General features: G+C 31.4%; 3 protein-coding genes across 3 annotated transcripts; 2 read left to right on the forward strand and 1 right to left on the reverse strand.

Annotated features, from left to right (window-relative positions):
- Positions 1-3,077: 3,077 nt before the first annotated feature.
- On the reverse strand, positions 3,078-6,628 carry LOC107462736 (13-hydroxylupanine O-tigloyltransferase-like). Its single transcript, XM_016081362.3, has 3 exons — positions 6,173-6,628; positions 3,657-4,111; positions 3,078-3,528 (listed from the first exon to the last, which is right to left on the reverse strand). The coding sequence occupies exons 1-3, from the start codon at positions 6,626-6,628 to the stop codon at positions 3,078-3,080; spliced, it is 1,362 nt and encodes a 453-aa protein (XP_015936848.1).
- Positions 6,629-9,598: 2,970 nt separating this feature from the next.
- Positions 9,599-12,382, forward strand: LOC107462699 (GDSL esterase/lipase At1g54790-like). Its single transcript, XM_052253399.1, has 5 exons — positions 9,599-9,839; positions 10,804-11,004; positions 11,115-11,284; positions 11,415-11,685; positions 12,153-12,382. The coding sequence occupies exons 1-5, from the start codon at positions 9,599-9,601 to the stop codon at positions 12,380-12,382; spliced, it is 1,113 nt and encodes a 370-aa protein (XP_052109359.1).
- Positions 12,383-20,426: 8,044 nt separating this feature from the next.
- LOC107462842 (pentatricopeptide repeat-containing protein At4g21065-like) lies at positions 20,427-22,703 on the forward strand. The gene is made up of 2 exons (XM_052252492.1): positions 20,427-22,495; positions 22,605-22,703. Exon 1 carries the CDS (start codon positions 20,442-20,444, stop codon positions 22,167-22,169), a length of 1,728 nt encoding a protein of 575 aa, XP_052108452.1. The 5' UTR covers positions 20,427-20,441; the 3' UTR covers positions 22,170-22,495; positions 22,605-22,703.
- Positions 22,704-25,334: the final 2,631 nt, after the last annotated feature.

Consider the following 25,334-nt stretch of genomic DNA (forward strand, 5'->3'; position numbering starts at 1 on the left):
CATATATAAAAAAATTATTATATATGATAAATAATTTTTTTTTTATTTTTTGTAACGATCATATAGTAAATTTATGTATAAATTATTTAATCTTCATAATATATGATTTATTGCATAAATTTTTTCCTCTAACAGGTAAATTAATGAATTTAAGATATACACGATATTATGAATATTATTTAATATACAAAATAAACAACTTAAACAATCATTTAGGATAATAAACATAATAATACAAGTATTTATTTATTTATTTGTATTAAAAAAATATAAATAGTATAAACTGATATTTTTTTGATAAAAAAATAATAATAAAAGTTATTAATTAGTTTAATTACATAATAAAAAATAAAGTTACTATATTCACATACTAAGAAGTTTATAAAAAAAATTGAACAATAAATCAATTTCCCATAAATTATACATTAGTTCTGTCAAAAAAAATAAATTATATATTATTATTTACGTATATATATATATATATAATCGATTATTAAGTTATAATTAATTTTTAATTTGATTTTCAGTAATTAAAATTAAAACGATTAAAACCAATATTAAATGTTTTGTACTTAACTAATTTTGATTTTGTTATTAAAATTAAAAAAGAATGAGTTATTAATCAATTTTAAATTTAAATTTAAATTTGAGTAAAAAACAGAAAACATTTTAAATTTTATATGACTAACCAAAATTAATTTCATAATAAAAAATACTCTGTACATGATATTGTAAGATAAATAGTTATTTATTTTTTAATGACAATTATTGCTAAATAAATTAGTGTAAAAAATAAAAAATATATTTATGAATCTAGCTGATCATATTTTATTTTCCAATAAAATAAAATATTAAATAATAAAAATTATTATGATTTTTTCTCGCATAAACTAATAATACTCAAGAATAATGTTCAAGTGATGTTACTAAAAAATATTAACTAATCCAATAGTTTTTGTAGTGACATAAATCTAAAAATTTTACATCTTAAAAATTATGTCATAAAATATAAAATTTTAACAGAAAAAAATGTTGATCATATTACTTTAATTTCAAGAATAAATATGATATCAACAAATGAAATTGGTCTAGATAAATTTTAACAAAAACAAAATTTCATAAGTATTGCTATCAATAAGTAGTTGTTCTGTTTTAAAGACAAATACTATTTTATTTTCATGATATTTTTTAATTTGGTAGACCTTAAAGATAAATACTATTTTTTTCTACGATATTTTTTGACTCAACAGGTTGGAACTAATTTACTGCAAATTAGAGCTCTCTTTATGACGCAAGAGTAAGTAGGGTTAGTAGGTTAATTATATTAGTTAATTGTAATAAGGGAATACAAGTCCCATATTGTTTAAGATAATGAATTTTGTGTTATATTTTAGTCCCACATCATCCGAGTTATGAAGGTTTTTTCTTCTTCTACTAGTATAAATAACTCATGTACCTTTTATTTATGAAATAGAGTTGAAGTTTATTTGAATATGAAATAAGATGTGTGCTTATTTTTCTCTGGGCTCTTCGAGAGTAAGAGGTGCATCATTGGCTTGGCAAACTAAGGTGGATTTATGACTACTTTCACCATAGTGTGGTTGCTAACCTCACCAAGATTGGTGACTCAAGCGACGTCTCAGTATCAGTTTGGTATCAGAGCAAGTTCGGTCCTTGTGGACTTCACCTTGCTTTAGTGAAATTTTATTTGATTTGTGATACAGATTTTTGGCGTGGATTTGCTAATAGGATATTTTGGTGTGGATTTGTTGGTGTGGATTGGCTAATGGGATCTTTTGGTGTGAATTTGTCAACGAGATCGTCTGCTGTCACCGGTCTTGTAAAATTTTATCTGATTTGTGAGTGGGGTCTTTGGTGTGGAGTCACCAATAGGATCTTTTGGTGTGGATTCATCAATGAGATCGATCATCTGCTGTCACAAGTCTTTTCACGCAAGAGTTCTTTCAACCTAGGGAGAATGACGCAAGAGCAAGTAGAGTTAGTAGGTTAATTATGTTAGTTAATTTTAATAAGAGAATATAAGTCCTATATTATTTAGGATAGTGAATTTTGTGTTATGTATTATTCCCACATCGTTCAGGTTATGAAGTCTTTTTCTTCTCCCACTAGTATAAATAACTCATGTACCTTTTATTTATGAAATAGCGTTGAAGTTTATTTTTGAATATGAAATAAACTGTGTGCTTATTTTTTCTAGGCTCTTCGAGAGTAAGAAATGCATCATTGGTTTGGCCAACCAAAGTGGGTTTATGGTTATTTTCACCATAGTGGGGTTATTAACATCGTCAAGATTGGTGGCACAAATGACGTCCCGACGTCAGTTTAAAGAATCATAAATTGCTACACATAAGGTAGAATTTAAATATCTGACACTTGTTTAAAAATAACGATGAATGAAATAACCATTAATTAACTCAAATTAATTGAAAAAATATTAACTTTTAATATTAAAAATCGTTAAATTTTATTTTTAATTATAACTTTATAAATTTTTTATAGTGGTAAGTTTTATATATATTTTTTGTTTAATTTTTTCGAAAATATATACTAGTTTTTTTTTTTTTTCTAAAAAGTTAGTTATGGGAATTGACCATCTTATCAGCTAGTAAAATATTTTTACTGATTTTATTATTATGACAGATTTGCAAAGATACTCGCGGATGGATATATGTAGCACTATCTTGTATAATTATTTAAAAATAAATACATACAGAAAATACCAATATTTTTCTTCCCTTTTAAGTTTTGTTACCAAAGGGAAGTACGCAATGGCCTTAACATATTAAATTTTTCATTATAAATTATCTATATTTTTCGATTTAATAATAAAAATAATAATAATAATAATAATAATAATAGTAGATGATCACAATATAAAACATATGTATTATCATCAGATCAATTCTTTATTATTTAAAAAAAAAAAACACGCGCGCACACACCCACATAACAGACACACATGCGATAAGTTATAAAACTAAGTTTACATGCATGCATATTTTGATATTCAGATCAACCATCCGCTATAGATTGGACACTATTGACTTGATAGGATTTTATTCATCCTTGATCTGAAGCATTCCATTAAGCTCGTTCTCAAATCTTTTCATGGCTTCTTCTGGGAGGCAAATTAAAACCAATCTACCATGCTCTCCTTTAGCGTTAGTATATGGAACATAGAAGCTCAAACCAGGAATATTATCTACACCGGCCTTGTCTGGTCCAGAATACAAAGGCTTACCCCATCCATAATCCACATCTCTTATCCCAGATTTTGTGATGTCTGACACGATAAAGGATCCTGTCAAGGAAAATGGAGGCCTTCCCTTAATGGCCATTAGATCGGCAGTAGAGTGAACATACTCCTCAGTTGCTTCTTTCTTTGCTTTCTTCACCAACTCCAATGCATAGGTCATGGGCTGCCCGCATAGCATCCCCACAGTAGAAACTGCCGCAGGAAACACAAATGCGTTCCCATAATACCCTTCAGGTAGTGGAGGATTAAGCCTATCACAAAAATAATGGTATTAGCAAAAGAAAAGATCAGAGAGAATCAAATAAAAATTACCCTTCTTTTAATAGCTAGTTATCCCTGTTCAAATTAAATAGGAGTGTGTAGAGGTAGTTATTTTAACCTGCAAGGTTCAAAACGTGCATTGACTACGCACATGAAGCGAACCTCTTGATTGGGGTTTTTCCATTGGAGTGCAGCTGTATGACAACGCCAGAGACATGCAGTGAGGACATCGAAGGTGGTGGAAGATTGAACAATTTGACGAGGGAAGAGGCAGCGCAATGCATCAATCTCTTTGGAGCCAAAGAAAAAGGAAGCATGGCAGGGTTTCAAGGAGACACTTTTGTTGTCATCTTTAAGCCGTAGTTGGTTGTATTCATGGTGGATGAATGTGACTTTGGGTGGATCTCTGGCACAAAGAAGCTCCCTACACCACACTGGGAGGATCGAAGGCTTTCCTGCACCTTGGGCTATTTCTGCTATGGCCTTTGTGAATTGAATATATCCACTTCCATCACACATTGTGTGGTTCACACGCATAGCAAAGATGAAACTGCCGCATTTGAGTTGTGTCACCTGCCAACCCGTTCAATCAGATAATATTTGAATGGAAAAGTACGCTAATTTATTATCAATAATAATTAATTATTATATTTTAAATATAAAGAGATACGTCTAAAAAATATATATATAAAGATATTTTTGTTAGATATAGTTTTAAAAAGATATTTTTATTAAATATATCTATAAAAGTATTTTTATTAAATATAAATAGAAATTGACAAAAAATACTGTTACTAAGGTAACAAGATTGCATACGAATATTATCTCCGTTACAAATTACAAATTGTATTTTTTCATACCGTAAAAAATAAGATTGTTTTGGTAAATTACAGTGGACTAATAAAAATATCACTATTGTTAAGAAAACAGAAAAAATAATCAAAACTTTTTTTTTATTTAATATTCATCAAGCTATAGTTATTTTTTAATNTTTTTCTCTTTTCTTCCAACATCACACCATCATACTATCTGTCGCCACCCCTCCACCATTAACTACTAGTGTGTCGTTAGTTGTCAACCTGTGCCCTGCTTTCAACTATCTTAAATCCTAATTTTAACTTCTTAAATCCTAAATTCTAACCTCTTAAATTCGATCTATACTCCTTTAAAAATCTATTATATCTATTATATATTATTAATTTTACAATTAAAATATATCATATATCATTCTCTCATTACAATTAAAATTAAATCTTTTCTTTTAAAATTAAAAAATTTTCCCGTGCTCTTTCTCTCTTTTTCTATCTCTTTCATTCCTTTACCCACTCTATCTTTTTTATACATTATTATAAATAACTAATTACAAATTTGACCATTAAAATGTGTAATATAATATTCTTTAATTATATTTAAATCAAATTAAAATTAAAATATTAAAATTGAAACTGAAATATAACTATATTATATATTACTAACTAATTTAATAACCAAAATATGTCACATAACTCTCTCTTATTAAAATTAAGAGAAAATATTTTTCTCCAAAATTAATAAACTCCCTTCCTATAGCTACATTCTCTTATCTATATCTCTATCTTTTTCACTCTATATATAATTTATAATTTATATTTTATATTAATAATTTGACAAACTAAAATGTGTCACTAGATTTTTTTCATTACAATTAAAATAAAGTTTTATTTTCAAAATTAATAAACTCCCTCTCTCATTCTTCTTATTTATCTTTCTCTCTCTTTTCTCTCGTTCTTTATTTTTCTCTACCTTTCTATTCTACACAAAATAAAATTAACAAGATAATATAATTTAAATTAAAAATATTATTATACGCATATTTTTTATTTAGTTTAAAATTTTTATAACTTATCTTTTTAATCTATATTTTTACTTCTCTTCCTTCAAATATTTACGACATATAATTTGAAAAAAATACTAATATTGTGATTAAAAGTAGTTAGAATCAAGATTCAATTATTTAAAAAAAATTGAGTTAATTTTATAACTATCAAGATAAATTTTTTTATAGTAATATCTAATTATATTTTTATATACATAGAGAAAAAATATTATTTTTAAATAACAAGTATAAAAATTAATAATTTCTATTTATACAACAGACTTAACACCTAATCAAATTTAAAAATATACAAATTAAATTCTTTTAAAATGATTAATTAATTATTAATAAAGAATTAAATTCTTTCACACAAAAATAATAACTAAAAATCTTATTATTTGATTTTTTTAATTTACAGAGAGTCTCAGGTTTTCTAAACCAATGAAAACTTTTGTCTCCTATGACCATTTTGTAAAAATAATTTAATTTTATAATTTTTTTGCGCCATAATCTATAATATCTAACAAAATTGACATAATTTTAAAAAATTTATATTTCCCTAATGTTATTACAAATAAAAATATTAATTAAATTCTAAATTTTAAAATTTTAAATTATAAATTCTAAATTCTAAACTCTAAATTTTAAAGTCTATATTCTAAATTAGTTTTACTTTTTATTGTTTCATTTCTTTGTTCGATAAATTGATTCGTTTCCTTTTATTGTTTCATTTCTTTTTTTTATAATGATACGACAATCGTGTGGGTAAATAATTTAACCTGAATAAGGAGGAGCGGAGAGTTAATAATTCCATCATTAGAAAATGGAACATCATAGAGGAGCTCATGAAAGCAAGGGAATGGAGGAAGAGGATCAACACCAAAATGGTCAAGTGTAACATCTGCTTCAGCTTGGATGAACAATACACCTTCGCCAGTGCAATCCACCATAAGTTTTCCCTTAGGACCTTCCCTAAGCCTCCCAGCAAGTGGATAATAGAACACAAGTGCTTTGGACAACGCTTCCCTGATTACATGGGCAGGGTCTTTCCCTGCCATTGAAGGCTTGTAAGGAAAGATATGAACCACTGAATAGTGGATGCGTAGACCTTGTTGGTCATCAATGTCGGAGAGAAGCTTGAGCTCACGGGGGGTGGGTCCAGCAGGTGGCACTAGTTCCGCTGGGTTCCTCCTCACTTTAAACACCATAGATGATGATGATTTCTGGAGAACCATTATTATGTGCTTTTTTGGAAATTAAAGTAAGAATGGAAATATTGGTGTTTGATGAACAAACTGAAATGTTGATATTATTAAGTAGGTATAGAAAGAAAAGTGTAAAGTGAATAAATTAAACTTGATTGAATTCAGTGCAGCATATAAAAGGAGAGGAACTATTTATATACAGAAGTAAATCAGTTTGCTGTGATATGTGTGGCGGATACAATTGCATAATTAATTCAGGTGCTATGCTGCCAGCTGGTTCAAGTAGTTGATGAGTAGTTGGAACTTGGAAGTTAGTTATTTAATTCGGGTTAAGTTTTATTAATAGCTAGAGTTAGAAGCTAACTTGGGTAAGTTAGCTTGAGTTAGTCGTATGTATAGGCATATATAGGGTACTATGTTAGTTGTTGTTTCTTTACTACAAAGGGAAGCTCTCGAACGTGCTGATGATATAAAGTACAGTCTAACTAAATATCTTTTAAAGGTGATTTTTTATTTATTTTTTTAATTACACTAATTTAAAAAAATAGAACAAACATATCAAAATAAATTTACTGTTTCTTTTTTAATTTAAATACAAATCTACAAAAAAACAGATTAACTAGAATTAAAATCTAAAATTTTATATTTAAATGTTATAAATCCCAACAAATCTCAAATAAAATTTTAAATATTTCAAATCAGATTTTTATTAGTAAAATCTTTCTTCCGTAAAAATTCAAAGCCTCCTTCCTCATTTGTGGCCGCTTTTGTCTTCTCTCGCGCCGCACACCTCCTCTGCGACGATTTCCTCCTTCAGCAACGTGTGCCGCGCACACACCTCGCGCCTCCTTCGTCGATGCATGCCTTCCCCTGTTCTTAGTCTTCTCCCTTGCGCCACGTACAACCGCTTCTCCACCCGCATCTCTTCTGTCGATGCGTGCCTTCCCCTGTCTCCTCTCCCGCGTCACACTCTTTTTCTGTCTCTAGTTATCCTTTTTATTCATTTAATAAAAAGTTCTATTTTTTTTAATTTATGCATAATTTTGGAAGTGTCTATTTTTTTTATAAATGTTTGTGAGTCTAGTTTTTCTTTGTCTAATATGTAACTTGGAACCACAATGTCAATAATTTAGATGTGTCAATAGATAATTTTGGATGTGTTTATATTGTTTATTTAATTTTAGATGTGTTTTTGACATGAATTTTGAATATTTTGAATAAGAAAAAAAAATAATTGAAGTGAGTTTAATTTATTTTAAAAACTTCACCGGTTTAGTGTACAAAAAATTGTTATAAATTTTATGGTTTGGTTCACGAAAAATCAATACACTGTAAGTGGTTATAAATTTTGCAGTGATAAGTATAATAATAAATTAAATAAAAAAAGTGGTTCCTTAAAATTAAATAGGAAACATAATAAATCAAAAAATTAAAATAATAAAATATAAAATTTAAAAGCTGAATAAAAGATAATATTTAAAGGATGAGTAGGATTTTTCTATAAAGTATAAGCACCGATAGAATTTATGAGCAGTTTACATTTGTTGCACATCTATAGTGAGTCATGAATAATGATGATCAACCAGTTGGAGTAAAAATTGAGAGCATCAAGTGTTAAATCGTGATTATTTATTATCATTAAATTATATTAATGATTACAAATTTAATAGGGACTTCAAAGCCACATCCACAATAGACACCTCCTTTTTGCTTCCTGTTACTCGATTCTTTTTGTTCTATTGATGAACTATTTGTTGTTCTAACTTGTGATGCGTTTTCTCTTTCAAATTCTTGAGTGAATCTTGCTATGTAATTTTTCCCCCTTTCTTTCTTAAACTCCCAAATAAGTTACTGAATACTAATTGATGCCTGTAAGTCATTGCTTTCATATATTTGTTTTCCCATTCTTCTTATGCAAATACACAACAATACAATGAGAATGAAGCATTCTGATATCTATGAATTTGAATCCATCCGGCTACACATCATCTGAGAAACAAATCTTTGCATCCTGCTATACAAGCATTAAACCAAGTCGTTAAACAAATCGAATACCAAATATATATACTATAGAGAATTTAATTTTATGAATTTAATTTTTATGTATTAATAATATAAATAATTATATACAGTAGCCATTTAATTATATATGTTTTTTTTATATATAATCGTTCGTACATTGATTGTAAAAAAATTACTTAGCTTTTACTGACATAATAATATTTATAATTATTAAATACATGTAAGAAACTCCTTTATTCTCAAAACTAAATTCTTAATTCTATCTACTCACAAGCTGAATCCATTTGGAAGCAGGAAACAACTCTCCTATGTCAAAATCTGCCCTAATAATTATTGCTACTTCTTTGCTGTGTATATTAATATTGTATTTTTCCCTAGAAAAATCATTTTAACACATACACTTTATTTTATTAATTAGTTTTACTAACATCAAGTAACTCTATACAATATATGGACTATCAATTTCAGATTTTCTGTCACCACTCATGAGCATGCAAAATGAACATTGAAATATACAATCACACAATTATATATTTTATTTAACTTAATATTCATAATTTTTTATATGTAATATTTATAATTATGTGTTTATATTATTTAAAATTATCTACATATTTCAATAATAATTAAAGAATACAAAATAAAAAAATAAATACATTAAAAAAAACAAATTATAATTTACTTTAGTTCTCAATGTTTGTAATATTGTGTAGGTTCTTGTTGCAACTTGTAACCAACAATAGAATTAAATAACTAATTCTTCTGAATTAATTAGTTGCATGTGAAGCATACCAATGCAACTTAATTAACTATATGTGATGGTTACATTTGTTATATACATAATAATAGCAGTTTTACAAAAGCAAGTAGTTAAATTAATCAGCATCTATCCCTTTATGGCTAATTGTGGGGTTGGTTTGTTATGCACATTACATTTTATAAATACAACCAAAAAAATCGATAGGCATATTACAGAAGATGATGATTTCCAAGAATAATAATGTTGTGGCTTTCCAAGTTTTGTTATTTCTCATATTGTGTTTGGGTGTGGTGAATTCAGCAAAGTTTAGGTACCCATCAGTTTTTAATTTCGGTGACTCGAATTCGGATACAGGTGGACAAGCAACTTTGATGGGCATGCAATTTCCGCCCGCTCCAAAAGGAAACTTCAAAGTTTCTGGAAGATGGAGTAATGGCGCTCTCATTCTTGACTTTCTGAGTAATTAACATTTTCTTCATATCTATTTAAAACTTACATTACTACTATTAATTACTTTAATCATAATAGTTACTTGGATAAGTTATAGGCATGAAAATTGAATAATGGTAAGATTTTTCTTTCTTCTTCTTCTTTTTTTTTTTTTGCTTTATTCTTGTGTTGATGAAAATAATTTCAGTGCAAATAATAAAAAAATCATATAAATGTCAAAAAATAAAGTTAAGATACTCTTACTAAAATGTCATTATTTTTTTTTTAAAAATCAAATAACAAACACACACACTCTCTCTCTCCATTAAGCACATTTATACAATTTAAAATTTTTATTGATTACTCATTGAATTCTAACTAATTGTTTATGCCAACTTGAACCCTTTTTTAAAATTGAAATCAATAAGAAATCACTAATATTTTTATGGTATGAACTTCTTCTTTGACTCAGTTTGGATAAATAGTTTAATTAAACTCTTTTTGAAAAAATAGTTTAAATAATAAATAATTATATTAAAAGTAACTTATAAAAAAATTATTTTGTATTTGAGTTTTTAATTTTAAAAATATTTATTTTATAGAAATGTGATAAAAAAATAATAATATTATGAAAAAGTCATTTTTTAAACTTCTCTATAAACTCCTAAATAACTTTTTATAAAGTCGCAATTTGGTTTTGAAAATTACGCCAAACATTAATACTACTATTACTTTTTTATAAGTCAAAAGCTCAAAAAAATTACTTTTAGAACTTTTCAAACGAGTTTCAAAGGTCCATTTGAAAAACTTTGAAAGTAATTTTTTTAATTTTTGACTTATAAAAAATAGTAATATTAATATCTAGTACAATTTTTAAAACTAAATTGCGACTTTTTAAGAAATTATTTAGAAATTTATAGAGAAGTTAAAAAAAGACTTCTCTTGAGTTTGTTTTACTAATAATAGTTATTTGTTTTCCTATTGTTGTTTACAGTGAAAAAGATAGGGTTGCCAACCCTCAATCCATATCTATATTCACTAGGTTTGCCAAATTTCAGTAAGGGCTGCAATTTTGCAGCAGCAGGTTCAACTATCCTTAAACCCACTGATATAAATGTTACCCCCTTGAATTTAGAGACTCAAGTCTCTCAATTCCTTCTATTCAAAGCTCGAGCTCTTCAATTAGTTTCTAAAGGTACTTGTTTTCATCAACCATTTATTTTGCACAACTAATGAATTTACTATTTAATTATTTGATGCATTTATTCTTATTTAATTATATTTGTCTCGATAATAATGATTTAGATAAGAAACTCAAGAAGTACTTGCCAAATGAGGATGCTTTCAAAAAGGGGTTGTACATGATTGACATTGGTCAAAACGATCTTTCTCTAGCATTTAAAAGCAACAAAACATTGGATCAAGTTCTTGCTTCAATTCCAAACATCATTGGATTATTTGAAATTGCAATAACGGTTTGTCTCAAACAATATATCTACTAGAAACTAATATGTATTTATAGTCATGTGAAATTAGTAATTAAAATAATTTGATATTAATTTAATCAAATATATTAAATTATTGTTCTTTGTTTGCTTGATACAGAAACTGTATGAAAATGGTGCTAGAAATTTTTGGATACACAACACGGGTCCACTTGGATGTTTGGCTGTGAATGTTGCCAAATTTGAAAGTGATCCTTCAAAGCTTGACAAACATGGATGCGTTATTTCATATAACGAAGCTGCTACCACATTCAACCTACAACTCCGTAATCTTTGCGACAAATTCCAGCTCCATTATCCCAATGCAACCGTGACACATGTTGATATCTTTGCTATAAAATCAAACCTCATTGCAAACTATTCTAAACTTGGTTAGTATCTCTTTGTTCATAGCAATATTCTATAGATTATCGAATAAATCATTGTATTATGTGTATACTAAAAATCAATCACTAATTAAATAAATCTAAATATAATACATATTAAAAATATAAAATATATATTAAAAAATATGTAAACAATATACATATTTATAGACAATATATAATTTAGTGTTGATTTTTATTGTATACATAATATTTTTATAAAAAAATTAAAGGTCAATTTATTATATATTCATCAAAATTAAAATTGAATTAATTTGATAAAATTGCCCTTAAACTAACCCATTTTTTTTATAAATATCAAGTTCTTTTTATGATTTAAAATTTTCATAGTCACAAATAACAATTTATTTTTTATTGACTTAAAATGCGTCAAATTCAACTGCAAATATAGGGCTTTAGTAATTAATAAAAGCTAAGGTAATTTATTTTTGTGCATATATATTTATTTGCAGGGTTTAGGGAACCAATAAAGAGTTGTTGTGGAAGTGGAGGAAAACTGAATGTTGAAGTTAGTTGTGGTTTAGCAAAGATGTTGAACAATGGAAGCATAATGATGGGATTGCCTTGCTCTAATATGGATGACTATGTAAGCTGGGATGGTATTCATTACACTGATGCTGCAAATAATTATGTCGCTTCACAAATTCTTAGTGGAAAATACTTTAATTGTGCTCCTTTCTAACCCAAAAGTCTTTCTCTTTTAAAGGACAAGTTTTCATTGTCCAATTTGTATGCTACAAACCATTATTTAATTATGTGTACTAATATCTAGTGAAAGAAGCAGTTGATTAGTAACCTTGAATGACAGTCACATACACTCTTATTTTTATGCTTTTAAAGATTGATTGTTAACATGTAACAAAGTATGGGTGATAATGTTCTAGGATTGTAAGATAATTAATAATTACATTCAAGACGATTCATGATACTGAGTAAACTATTCACCATCTTTTATATATATCAGTGCTGGCTGAGCTAAAATTAATAAATAAACAAATAAAATAAAATATTCTCTATTCCAAATTTCTTAGTGAGCTTGGAGGTAATTTGATGCTATAAAGTATAAGCTAAGGTAATAATACATATATATGATACATAAGTAACGAATGAATGAATGGTACATAAATTAGGATAAGTTTGAATTTGAATGCAATCTCGAAAATTCAGTGATAGTTGTGAATATTGGGGAGGAATTGGCTGGTACGTTGCATGGGAAGGAAGTGGAATTCCGACATTTGAGAGACAAGGCTGGTTGGACCAAAGTCAGCGGTAAAAGGAGAAAAAAATTGGACCAATTAAACAAAACCCAACAAACCTCTAAAGGCAAAATGTCGTTGCATTCAAATTAAAAATTTGGCCAGAACCGTAATTTTGGACTGCATATGAGAAGAGTCGGATCAGGGGTGAAGACCGAGTCGGTTGACAGATCTCTTTCTTTCTCTCAAGCACGCACAGCATCTTTCAAATAGTAAGAGTTGAAGGACAAAGTTGTCTCCGCTGCAGTGCCGAATTTCACTGCCATTATAAAAAAGGGCACAAGAGGTTGCATCACCCTTCTTTGCAGAATTCGCTGTCGATTCCGGACTGCCTTGGTGACGCCATCAAGCAGCAAATCAGCAAATTTGTAAGGTTGCCAGTGGAGGCACACAAACAAATCGGGCAACAACCGGGTAAGGACAAACAAGTCTCAGGGGGATATGATGGTGGATCTTTATCATCTCGTTAGGGGACTTCGGCTGAGGTTGGTCCTTTTTACAGTATAATTGTTTTATAGATTATTTAGATTTAACCTTTTTATTTTGGAATATTAGAGGGATCTCTAATAAATTGGCCCAGATTCATAGTAAAGAGTTAGTGAATAAATTTCACCCTATTTTTTTATTTTGTTTGAAATGCATATTCCTTTCGAGAGGATGAAATCTTTTTGGAATAATCTAGGTTATCAGGGTGTTGATGTTGTTGAGGCTAATGGTCATAGTAAAAGTGTATAGGTTTTATGTTCTAATTTAAATATTTCTGTGAGAGTGTTGGATGTAGTTGATCAATGTATCAGTTTTGAAACCACTATAGTAATACCTCTAGTTACTGCAGTGTGGTGTATGCTAACCCACATATACATCAGCGTAAAGAACTGTGGGGTGACTTGACAAGAATTGCTAATCTGATTCACGGACCTTGGATCGTGTTAGGGGGCTTTAATGTGATGTTCTGTTACAGACTGAAATTAGAGGGGGGCAATTTAGTCTTGCCAGAGCAGAACAATTTGTAAAAACCTTGGAGAATTGTGGGCTGTTTGATATGGAGGCTATTGGAAGAAGATTCACTTGGTACAGGAAGGTGAGAGGTGGGGTCTAAATGGCTAAGAAACTTGATAGAGCAGTCATCAACCAGGATTGGCGACTAATATTTTCGGAGGCTTATACTGAGGTGCTAGCGCGCTTTCACTCTGATTATTACCCGTTGTTCACTAAGTGCAAGATGGCAGAGAGGACTACCAAGGGCCATTATCTGTTCAGATTCTAGGCTGCATGGATGACTCATCCTCTTTTTAGGAATGTTGTTCATACAGTTTGAAATAAAGGAGCTCCGAATGTGGTCAAATATTTGTTGGAGCCTCAGAAAGATGCAACTAGTTTTAATAAAAAGATTTTTGGCAACATTTTTGTTAAGAAAAGGGAGCTAGAGAAACTTTTGAATGACATTCAGATTACTTTGGAGAGTCGGAAAGATCAACAACATGGGATCAAAGAGCAAATTTTACATTAGGAACTGAATTCTGTCCTTCTTCAAGAAGAGCTGTCATGGTACCAAAAATCTAGAGAATAGTGGGTGAGATGTGGAGACAGAAATACAAAATTTTTTCATCTGCAAACGGTTATCAACCGAAAAAGGAACAAGATTCATGAGTTGTTTTTGGAGGATGGATCTTGAGCCACGGAGACTTTGACTGTAGAAATGGCGACAAATTCTTTCTTTAAAAAATTCTTTTATACAAGGGAGGATATTGACTTGGACGCCATGGGGCTTTTTTCCTACCCATCTCTTAGTACTAAGGCTTGTCAAAAGCTAGTGAAACCAGTGATGTCTGAAGAAGTTAAAAGCATTGTTGTCAGAACCGAACCAGTGATCATCAGATTACTGGGTCACTGGATCACTGATTCAACCGGTGGGTTACGGGTTGAACCGGTTGACTCGGTTCTATGTAAATAAAAAATAAAAAATAGTCAAAAGTTTAAAATTAAAATTTAAAGTACATATTTTTAGTAACATTTTAAAAATATCAAGTTATTTTAAAACAATACGGAACATGAACAATAAATATTTTGTTATTTTTACTCTATCATAAATATTTTTATTTTGTTTTTATATTAAAATAACTATTATTTTTAAATTTTAATAATTTATTAATTAGTTTATATGATATATATAGGGTAAAAAACACAAATAAACCAATGGAGGATAGTTGTTACATGAATAAGCCAAATTGAATATTGATTCACGAATGAGCCAAAGCATACTTATATGTAATTCGGACCTATTTGGTTCGAACTCCAATTGCATATAAATCGAACCTATTTAGTTCGAACTATACACACATAATTTGAACCTAATTGGTTCGAATTACACACGAATTGGGCTATCTCATAATTCGAACCTAATTGGTTCAAATTACTAAGGAATAAGTGTGAATATGTTACGTGCATGAGATTATAATTGATGAATATGTTTCGTTTAAGGAGTTTTAAAGGAAATATCTGTTGAACACACATGGAATAAATTAGTCTATGAATTAAATTAAGCAAGACATGATGTGGAAATTAAATAACATCAAAACGCAATTATTAAAAAGAATTTGATTTTAGAAATATTTTTTAACAACGCAGAAAATTAAAACTAAATAGAGACTAATATATTTAAAAAAAGGCCTAATTTTTTATTACAATAAGTGATAAGTAAAGTACAAATAATATTAAAAATCAGAAGAGTACACTAACTATAATTTAGAGAAGTTTAGAATTGGTCTTAAAGATATTTTTTATAAACTTTATATAATAAATAATTTTTTCGTATATATTACACCATTTTAAATTTATTCCATTTCAATGAATATATAATTTATTACAAACATTTTTTAATGTCAATAAAAAATTTGATTTTTATCTTTTACGTGTATATTTCTTTAGCTCATCGTTATTTCTAGAGATTATATAGTTAAATATTAGAATTAAATTAAAAATACACTTTATATATGTAATTTGAATATTATTTTAATTTTATTCTTAAATTTTATTTTATTTAACTTTATTTAATTTTAAGTTTATTTTATTAGGATTTAATGTTCTTTAATTAAATTGAAGTAAGGATAAAATTAACACAAAATAAAATGTAAAAGTAAATTGAAACGAAATGAAATTTAAGATTAAAAAACTAAGACAATTAAAGATATAAAGTATTTTTTTCTTAAAAAATTTGTAATCAAATTATTAAAAAAAATAAAAAGGATTTGATTTTAGAAGCATTTTTTAACGAGGCATACAATTAAATCCAAGCAGATACTAATATATTAAAAAAAAAAATTTACAATAAATAATAAGTAAAATATAAGTAATCTTAGAAATTAAAAGAGTACATTAATTATAATTTTAAAAAGTTTAGAATTAATTTTAAAGATATTTTTTATAAATTTTATATAATAAATAATTTTTCTGTATATGTTACAACATTTTAAATTTGTTTCATTTCAATTACAATTTCATGCACGTAACATATTCACACTTATTCCTTAGTAATTCGAACCAATTAGGTTCGAATTATGAGATAGCTCAATTCGTGTGTAATTCGAACCAATTAGGTTCGAATTATGTGTGTCTAGTTTGAACCAAATAGGTTCGATTTATATGCAATTGGAGTTCGAACCAAATAGGTTCGAATTACATATAAGTATGCTTTGGCTCATTTGTGAATCAATTTTCAATTTAGCTTATTCATGTAACAACTATCCTCCATTAGTTTATTTGTGTTTTTTACCCTATATTATAATTTGCATAAATTTTAATAAGAAATAAAGTGGCCTGGTGGTTGTGGAGTGCTTTTGTTTCCTTGAGGGCAGGGGTTCAAATCCTACCTCAAGCAGTTCGGTCGGATTGGTTTCACCGAGTTTCCTTGAGAGTTTGGACTAGTCAAGCGAGCCTTTGAGGGTAAGCCAATGAATGCGGCTATTTTTTATACTCTCATTGTTCTAATTCCTAAAGTGGAAGTTCCCTTTTCCTTACGGGAATTTTCGCCTATTATTTTATGTAATTTATAAAATTGTTACAAATATTCTAGTTAACAGGTTTAGACTTTTTCTATTGGAGATCATTGGTCATTTGCAAGGCATGTTCATTCTAGGGAGAGGAACCACAAAGAATATTATCATTACTCAGGAGATTATGCACTTCATGAGGAACACTAAATCTCGAAAAGGGACCATGGTGTTCAAGATTGACTTGGAAAAAGCTTATGACAGGGTAGACTGGTATTTTTTAGAAGCTACTTTGGTCCGATTTGGGTTTCCAAAAGCTACCCTTAATCTTATATTAAATTGTGTGACTTCTTTTTCGCTGGGAATTTTGCGAAATGGGAACATGCTCCAAAATTTCAATCCAAAGAGAGGGTTGAGCAAGGAGATCCCATGTCTCCATAGCTATTTATACTCTGTATGGAAATGCTTGCCTACTTTATCTCTCATAGTATTTTCCATGGTTCGTGGAACCCGGTACGATTTCTAGAAACGGTCTCGACTCTTTCATTTGATATTTGCAGATGAACTCTTGCTTTGTTGTAAGGCATCGAAAGCTCAGTAATAGAGGTTATGCATTTTCTAGACTTGTTTTCCAGAGCGTCAGGTCTGAAGGTAAATCTTCATAAGTCAAAGGCCTAGTGTTCCAAGAGGGTATCGGAGAGGAGGAAAGAGGTTCTCTTAGGGGTCTCTAACATTCGGTTTTATAATTATTTGGGTAAATACTTAGGAATTAACATCAACCATGCCAGAGCTTCCAGAAGAACGACTTAGGAGGTTACTAAAAAAATTTTGAGGAAGCTTTCCAGTTGGAAAGGATGCCTGCTGAATAAGGCAAGGATGATTTGTTTTGTCAAATCGGTTATGGCCTCTATCCCAGTTTATGTCATACACATTTCTCTTCTCCCGAAGTATGCATGTAATAAAACTGATTCTTTGAAAGTGACCGAAAAAGGCCTGCCTCTGGATAGGTGGGAGATCGCAATAACTCCTAAAAGGACAGGATGATTGGATATTAGGGATACTTCCTGTGCTAACATGGCGCCTCTAGAAAAACTGGTATGAAATTGTCTAAATAATAGCGAGAAGTTTGTGGGTGCAGGTTCTGAAGCATAAATATCTCCGGAATCACTTTGGTATAAGCGAAAACAGTAGAATTTCTTCATCGGCTACCTGGAAGAACATTGTTAGTGCCTATGAGCATCTCAAGAAAGGACTTCATTGGAATGTTGAGATGTCCACAAATTAGTTTGGTATGATGAGTGGACTCTTTTTAGTAAGCTTTGCAACCTTGTTCCTTATGTGCATATTTCTAAATCAGATTTTATAGTGGCTGACTTGTGGAAAGAGGTATATTGGGAGGTTGATAGTCTTACCACGTCTATTTCGCATGAGATTAAGCAGTTTATTCGTGGTCTGAAATATCCTAGTTCGACTGAGTTGGAGTCACAGTGGGGTGATATCCTGCAGCAACAAAAAAGTATAGTGCAAGGGAGGGTTATAGATGGTTATTAGAGAAAACCTTGAATTGGAATGCCAATAGCAACTGGAACTAGATGTGGAATACTAACATTGCAGAGAAGTTCAAATTCACTATGTGGCTTGGCTTATATGATACTCTACCGACTGAGACTTTTTTATTCAAACGGTATTTAGCTTCTTCAGATATGTGTAAAAGATGTAACAAGGTGCATGAAACAATGGAATATTGTCTTAGAGACTGTGAACGATAAAAGGCAATTTGGCATATGTTGAATCTTGGTATACTTGACTCAACAGCTGATACTGCTCTTGAAGAGTGGTTTTAGAAGGCCTTGGCTAACAATGAGGCGTCTTTTGGTGTATGGCTTTGGTGGGTATGGAGACATAGGTGCAATGACATATTCAATATTGACAACCTTTGGACAGACTACATGGTTGTTGCGTTGGCTAGAATTACCGCCAAGGACTTACAGGTTTATAGGAATCAAAACTATGCGTTTAAGTCTCTCCAAAATCGCCTGTGCTGAAAACCACCGGCAGACAACAGTTTTAAAGTTAACTATGATACAAGCTTATATCTGGATTCAAATGTAGTGGGATTCGAGTGTATTATTAGAGATTCTAAGGGAGGGTGGATCTCAAACTGTTCTGAAAGCATTCCCCTTGATCTATTATCATATGTGAATTATTTGCTGCTTGAAGGGAGTTTGTTTTAGCTTGAAATTACAGTTTGAGGGATATTATATGTGAAATAGATTGCCTTGACATTACAAGTGGGTATTCATCTGAATTAATAGATTTGATTCACAAAATTCAGGAGCTTTTATCTCGACCTTGGCTTGTTCACGTTGAGTAGGTGTCCCAAGAATCAAATAGAGCTGCGGATTGGATGACTAGATATAGTGCCAAGAGTAACTCTAATAATATTATTTGGTCTGAGCCTTGTGTTGATCTCCAGCAAATCATCTGCTCGGATATAGGATAGTGTTTGCTTTGTTTCTTTGCATGTTTAGACAAAAAATGATTAATTTTATACAATTTCTTAAGATTTACTAAATAAGTAAATGAAGAAATAGATGAATTGAATTAACTCAATTAACTAAATAAGTAAATGAATGAATATTTGTTATTGGTTTGGTTAATTCAATGAATTTCTTTTGTTTATTGTGACTATCTTAATGAGTTTAATGTGATATAATGACATAATGACTAATGAGTGATAAATTATTAATAATTGATGAGATTAAAAATTATATTAGATTTTGATTGATGTAGTGTTTTAAATTTAAAAAATATTTTAAGGTTTATATTTGATTATGATCATATTTCAGCTGTTTATTTATAATTTATTATTTTATCATAAAGTAGTTTTTTCAGTTGAATCACAATTAAATCGATTAGACTAATAAATAAGTGAATCAGTAGTTAGAGTGGTTTGATGATCAGTCTGATTTTCAGAACTTTGGTCATTCCACTAGTAATAAATAACGAAAGGGTTAAGTACGATTTTGGTCCCTAAGATATAGGTCAAAATTTTTTTCGTCCCCAACCTTTTTTTTTTACATACAAAATGGTCATTAAGTTTTAACTTGGTTTTAAAATCGTTTCTAAAGTTAAACTTGGTTTTAAATTTTTGGCGATAAAAGCAGAGATAAAGGTGAATCATAGATAGCTTCTTCTCTTTCTTATTTTCTCTCTTTTTTTTCTATTTGTATGAACAAAAACATTCTCTTTCTTTTAATTTTTTTAATTTTATAATTTTTTATTAAAAATAATTTAATCCAAAAATTTAAAATTTAAATAAAAAAATTATTTTAAAAGTTAATTTTAAACTTTAAAAACAATTTTATATAAAAAAATAAAATAAATTTTCGACTTATATTTTAAGAATAAAATCCTACTTCGCCCATCACAAAAAGATAAAGTGGCGTTGACTAGTGAGCATGAGTGGGTGACTGGCCGACTGGGCGGTGTTGTGATGGAGCTGAGAAGCATGTCCGACGCGCTCCAATTCCACGCGCAACTCCTGAAAGGGGGCACTCAAAACGACGACGCAGCGCGCAATGTCTCCAAGCTCTTCACTTTCGCCGCCCTCTCTCCCTGCGGCAACCTCTCCTACGCTCGCCTCCTCCTCCGCTCCATCCCCCGCCCCAACTCCTATTACTACAACACCATCATCCGCGCCTATTCCCGCAGCCCCGACCCCACCCACCACTTCCACGCCCTCTCTCTCTTCCTCTCCATGATCCACTACCAACCACTCCAACCCGATAACTTCACTTACCCCTTCCTCCTTAAGTGTCTTGCCCGCTTGAAACTCACCCCACAAGGCAAACAGATCCACGCTCTCATCACTAAGACGGGTTTCGGGTCTGATCAGTATATCCAGAACGCCTTGATCCACATGTATTCTGAATTTGGCGAGTTGGGGTTTGCTCGCGAAGTGTTTGATAGAATGCCTCTTAGGGATGTGGTTTCTTGGACTTCAATGATTGATGGCCTTGTCAACGCTGATCGCCACGTCGACGCCTTGGCCTTGTTTGATAGCATGCTGAAGGCTGGGATAGAGGTCAATGATGCCACGGTGATGTCTGTTTTGAGGGCCTGTGCTGAAACCGGAGCTTTAAGTGTGGGGAAGAAGGTGCACATGATTGTGAAGGAGAAGAGGATTGATTCTAAGGCGAATGTTGGCACTGCCCTTGTTGATATGTATGCTAAAAGCGGGTGCTTAGAGAGTGCACGGAACGTGTTTGACAATGTTGTGGACAAGGATGTTTTTGTTTGGACCGCGATGATCTCTGCCCTTGCTAGCCATGGAATGTGCCAGGAAGCTATTGGGATGTTTGCTGAGATGGAAACCTGTAGGATAGAACCTGATGAGAGGACAATGACAGCGGTTCTCTCGGCGTGTAGGAATTCAGGCTTGGTTAATGAAGCTTACGTGTTTTTGAATGATGTGCCAAAACGTTATGGTATAGAGCCTACAATTCAGCATTTTGGCTGTGTGGTGGACCTCCTCGCGAGAGCAGGGCGTTTGAAGGAAGCCGAGGATTTCATTAATACAATGCCTATCAAGCCTGATGCAGTTCTTTGGAGGACCATGATATGGGCCTGCAAACTTCATGGGGATACCGACAGAGCAGGGCGTCTCATGAAACACCTCAAACTACGAAAGAGAACTGCTGATGATGATAGTGGGAGTTACATACTCGTTAGCAATGTTTATGCGTCTGCTGGGAAGTGGTGTAACAAAGCAGAGGTGAGAGAGTTGATGAACAGAAGGGGATTAACTAAGCCTCCAGGGTGTAGTAGGATTGAAGTTGATGGCACTGTATGTGAATTTTCTATGGGAGATTATAGTCACCCTGAAGCAGAGAAAATATATGACAAATTGGATCAGATTGTAGATGAAATTAGAAAGGGAGGGTATAATCCAAGAGTATCAGAGGTGTTGCTTGAGATGGATGATGAGGATAAAGCCATTCAGTTACTTCATCATAGTGAGAAGCTAGCTCTTGCATATGGACTAATCAGGAATAGGCAGGGTTCCGAAATCCGGATTGTGAAGAATCTAAGGTCTTGTGAGGACTGTCATGAGTTTATGAAACTAGTGTCTAAGATATACCAAAAAAGGATCATAGTAAGGGACAGGATACGTTTCCATCATTTCAAAAATGGTGACTGCTCTTGCAAGGATTACTGGTAGCTATGGTATCTGCTTTGGCCATGGAAACATTCGAATTAATGTTCAGTGACGATGTGGACATGATTGAAGTTCATGAATGAAACTCATTAATCAGCAATGGCACAGTTCTGATCAGATACATGAATGTATGGAGTAAACTGATTATATTACACAACAACAACAACAAAGCCTTGTCCCACTAAGTGGGGTCGGCTAATAAGCTGATTATATTGGTCATTGATAAATAGATTGGTTGTACGAAGTTAACGGTTTGAGTAAAGGGATATGAAAGGGGGAACCACGTTTATTTTGGAGTTATTTGTTCACTCGATGATTTATTGTACATGGTACAGTCATGTGATTAACTTGTTCTCCTTCCGCTGCTTAGTGCTTAATTTCTGTAAATTACATATTGTTTAGATAAGATACTAATAATATACTAAAATCTCTTGCCAGTTGATGTGAGGCCAGGAGGGAGGTTGGTTTGGGTACCTTTCATCGGCGTCTGTTGGTTCCAATCGAACTATCTTCTCTGAAAAAATCTTTTTTGCTGCATTCCTTTTGACCTCCGCTTCAGTCTCTTTATGCCGCCTCGCTTCTCTTGGTATTTGCGCAGATTTGCCCTTTTAACTTTGTGTGTGTTGGTTTGTTCCTCTGATCATTCGGTTTTCTTGATCTATGTTTTGGATAGCTTCTTGGTTGCATTAGGCTCTGTTATTGAGGCCTATCTTTTGGTTTCTATGATTTTTTTTTTTAACAGAATGGGAGTATAGTTCCTGGACTTGATGATGCTGGAGTTCATTGAACTGGTATCTCCATTAGATGCTTGATCTTTAAGTTGCTTTTATTTATTTATTTTTTTGACTACTTGGTCTTTGTTTGTATAGCTTATTGGCTTTATTATGCTCTATTATTCAGTTCTAGGTTCGCTGTTCTTTGTTTTGCTACCTATGATTGCCATTCCACTTGAATTTAGTAATTTGAATTTGGAAGATTGGTGGCGGTGGTGGCGGACAAAGATTGTCAGTGATGAGGAGGAGGATGATGGTGAACACATTAAAGGAGGAGAAAAGAAAGTTAGCCAACATAATTTTTGAAGCGATGAGACAATGGGTGGTGGCGAATGGTGAATGGTGAAAGTTAGCCAAAAACATATTAATTATCCACAAAAATTCAGCAACATTTTCTTCAGTGGTACAACAACTTTCATAGTGGCACGGTGTCACTAATTTAACAGTGGCACCACAAAATTCGCCATAACTATGTATATATTGAGTCAACTCTTGGGCCAATGAATCTAGTTTATCCAACGATCCAAAGTTAAGACTCAAACTCAGGTCACATGCTTATGAAGTGAGATTATCTAGCTATCACTGGCTCATAAATTAGCTTAACTCACTTTAGCCCTAATCATGATGAATTATTTGTGGTATATTGAAAACAGTACATTTTAAACTAAATTAGCATAAATTAACAAGCAATTGTAGTAAAAATTTTATGATAATTATACTTTTAATGAAGACTGAGTAAATTTCAAAAAAGTATATTACTAGTTGGAAACAAATATAAAATATAGAGTATATACCTATTTTGACTCTCAAAGAATTTCGAATCAGACATTTTAGTCACTAACTAAAATTAATTACTTGATTGGTCCCTAACAATTAATTCCGTCAGTCACGTAGGTCATTGGCTCCATCAATTTTAACGGAAGACAAAATGGTTCCTGGCAACTCCAACAGAGGACAAAATGATTCATGACAATTCTAACAAGGGACAAAATAATCCCTTACCCCTTTATTTGAAACCGACGCTGTTCTTCCCCAATTTTTATCATATATCGCATAACCCTAACATTTATATTCTCCTTCTTTACCTTCACAGATTTCTTTTCTATTTTTTCTTTCCTCCTCTTTAACTCCAAGATTAAGCCATAGTATAATTACCACACGTTTCGCACCTATCTCAACATGTTATGGACTACACACTTTCTAAATCTCTAAGACTGGTACATCTACCTCCTCTGTACTTCACCCACCAGAAGCATCCACTTCCACGTCCTCGATAACATCACCTCCAATCCTGACAACGTCCATGACATTTTCAAGACCAAGTTCTACAACTACCCCAAGGACACGCCTTTCTCCACTCTCCGACAAGCAATATAGATTGTTGGACATTAGGAGATCATGAGAAGATTATCCTTCGACATCATATGCAAATTCTCATTTGAAATAGACACTAAGTGCTTCATTCCTTTTTTCTTGGAGTCCAAGTTGGCAGACAACTTCGACCTCGCATCCAAGCTATCAGTACAACGAGCAATGTCGCCGTTGTTGCTTATGGAAACTGAAGCGATTTCTGAACATTGGTTCGGAGAAGAAGGTAAAAGAAGCGATTAGAGTGGTGAACAATGTGGTCATGGAGATGATAGGGCAGAGGAGGAGGGAGATGGCAACGACAATCATGTGTCTTGACAAATCAGACTTGCTGTCTAGATTCATGGGATCCATCGAAAACGACAAGTAGTTGAGAGACATAGTTATTAGTTTCCTGAGTATGAATTGGTTGAGAAGAAGTTGAGAATTTTTTTCTTGTAAACATTGAAGTTGTAGAGTGTGCATTGTGTAGCTTGAAGTTATAGTATTAGACTATTAGTGTTATGCGAGATATGATGAAAATCAGGAGAGAACAGTGTCATTTTCGAATAGATGAGATCATGGACTATTTTGTCCCATGTTAGAGTTGTCAGGGACTATTTTGTCCTCCGTTAGAGTTGACGGAATAAAAGATCTAAGTGACTGACGGAGTTAATTATTAGGGACCAATCGAGTAATTAATTTTAGTTTGAAAACTAAAATGTCTGATCTAAAATTCTTTGAGGACCAAAATGAGTATATCCTCTAATAATAGCTATTGCAAGTGTGTGGGCAAAACAAAGAACAATTTACTTTTCGGACAAACATGCTATACTTAATATGTAATTGTATGTTGCTCTGCAAAGGAAGCTAAGTGGCCGGGGAAGACCCAACCCATAGCAAAAATAAACCATAGCGTACAAGAATGAATAGTCTCTATGACAAGAAACCCATTTAACCCTAAAAATCTCCGGAGCTTCAATTGGTTCATATATATATATATATATATACACACAGGCACAACGAAACAAAATATCAACTAGTCCAA

This window comes from Arachis duranensis, chromosome 8, assembly GCF_000817695.3.
Source record: "Arachis duranensis cultivar V14167 chromosome 8, aradu.V14167.gnm2.J7QH, whole genome shotgun sequence".
Classification (NCBI taxonomy): Eukaryota; Viridiplantae; Streptophyta; class Magnoliopsida; order Fabales; family Fabaceae; genus Arachis; species Arachis duranensis.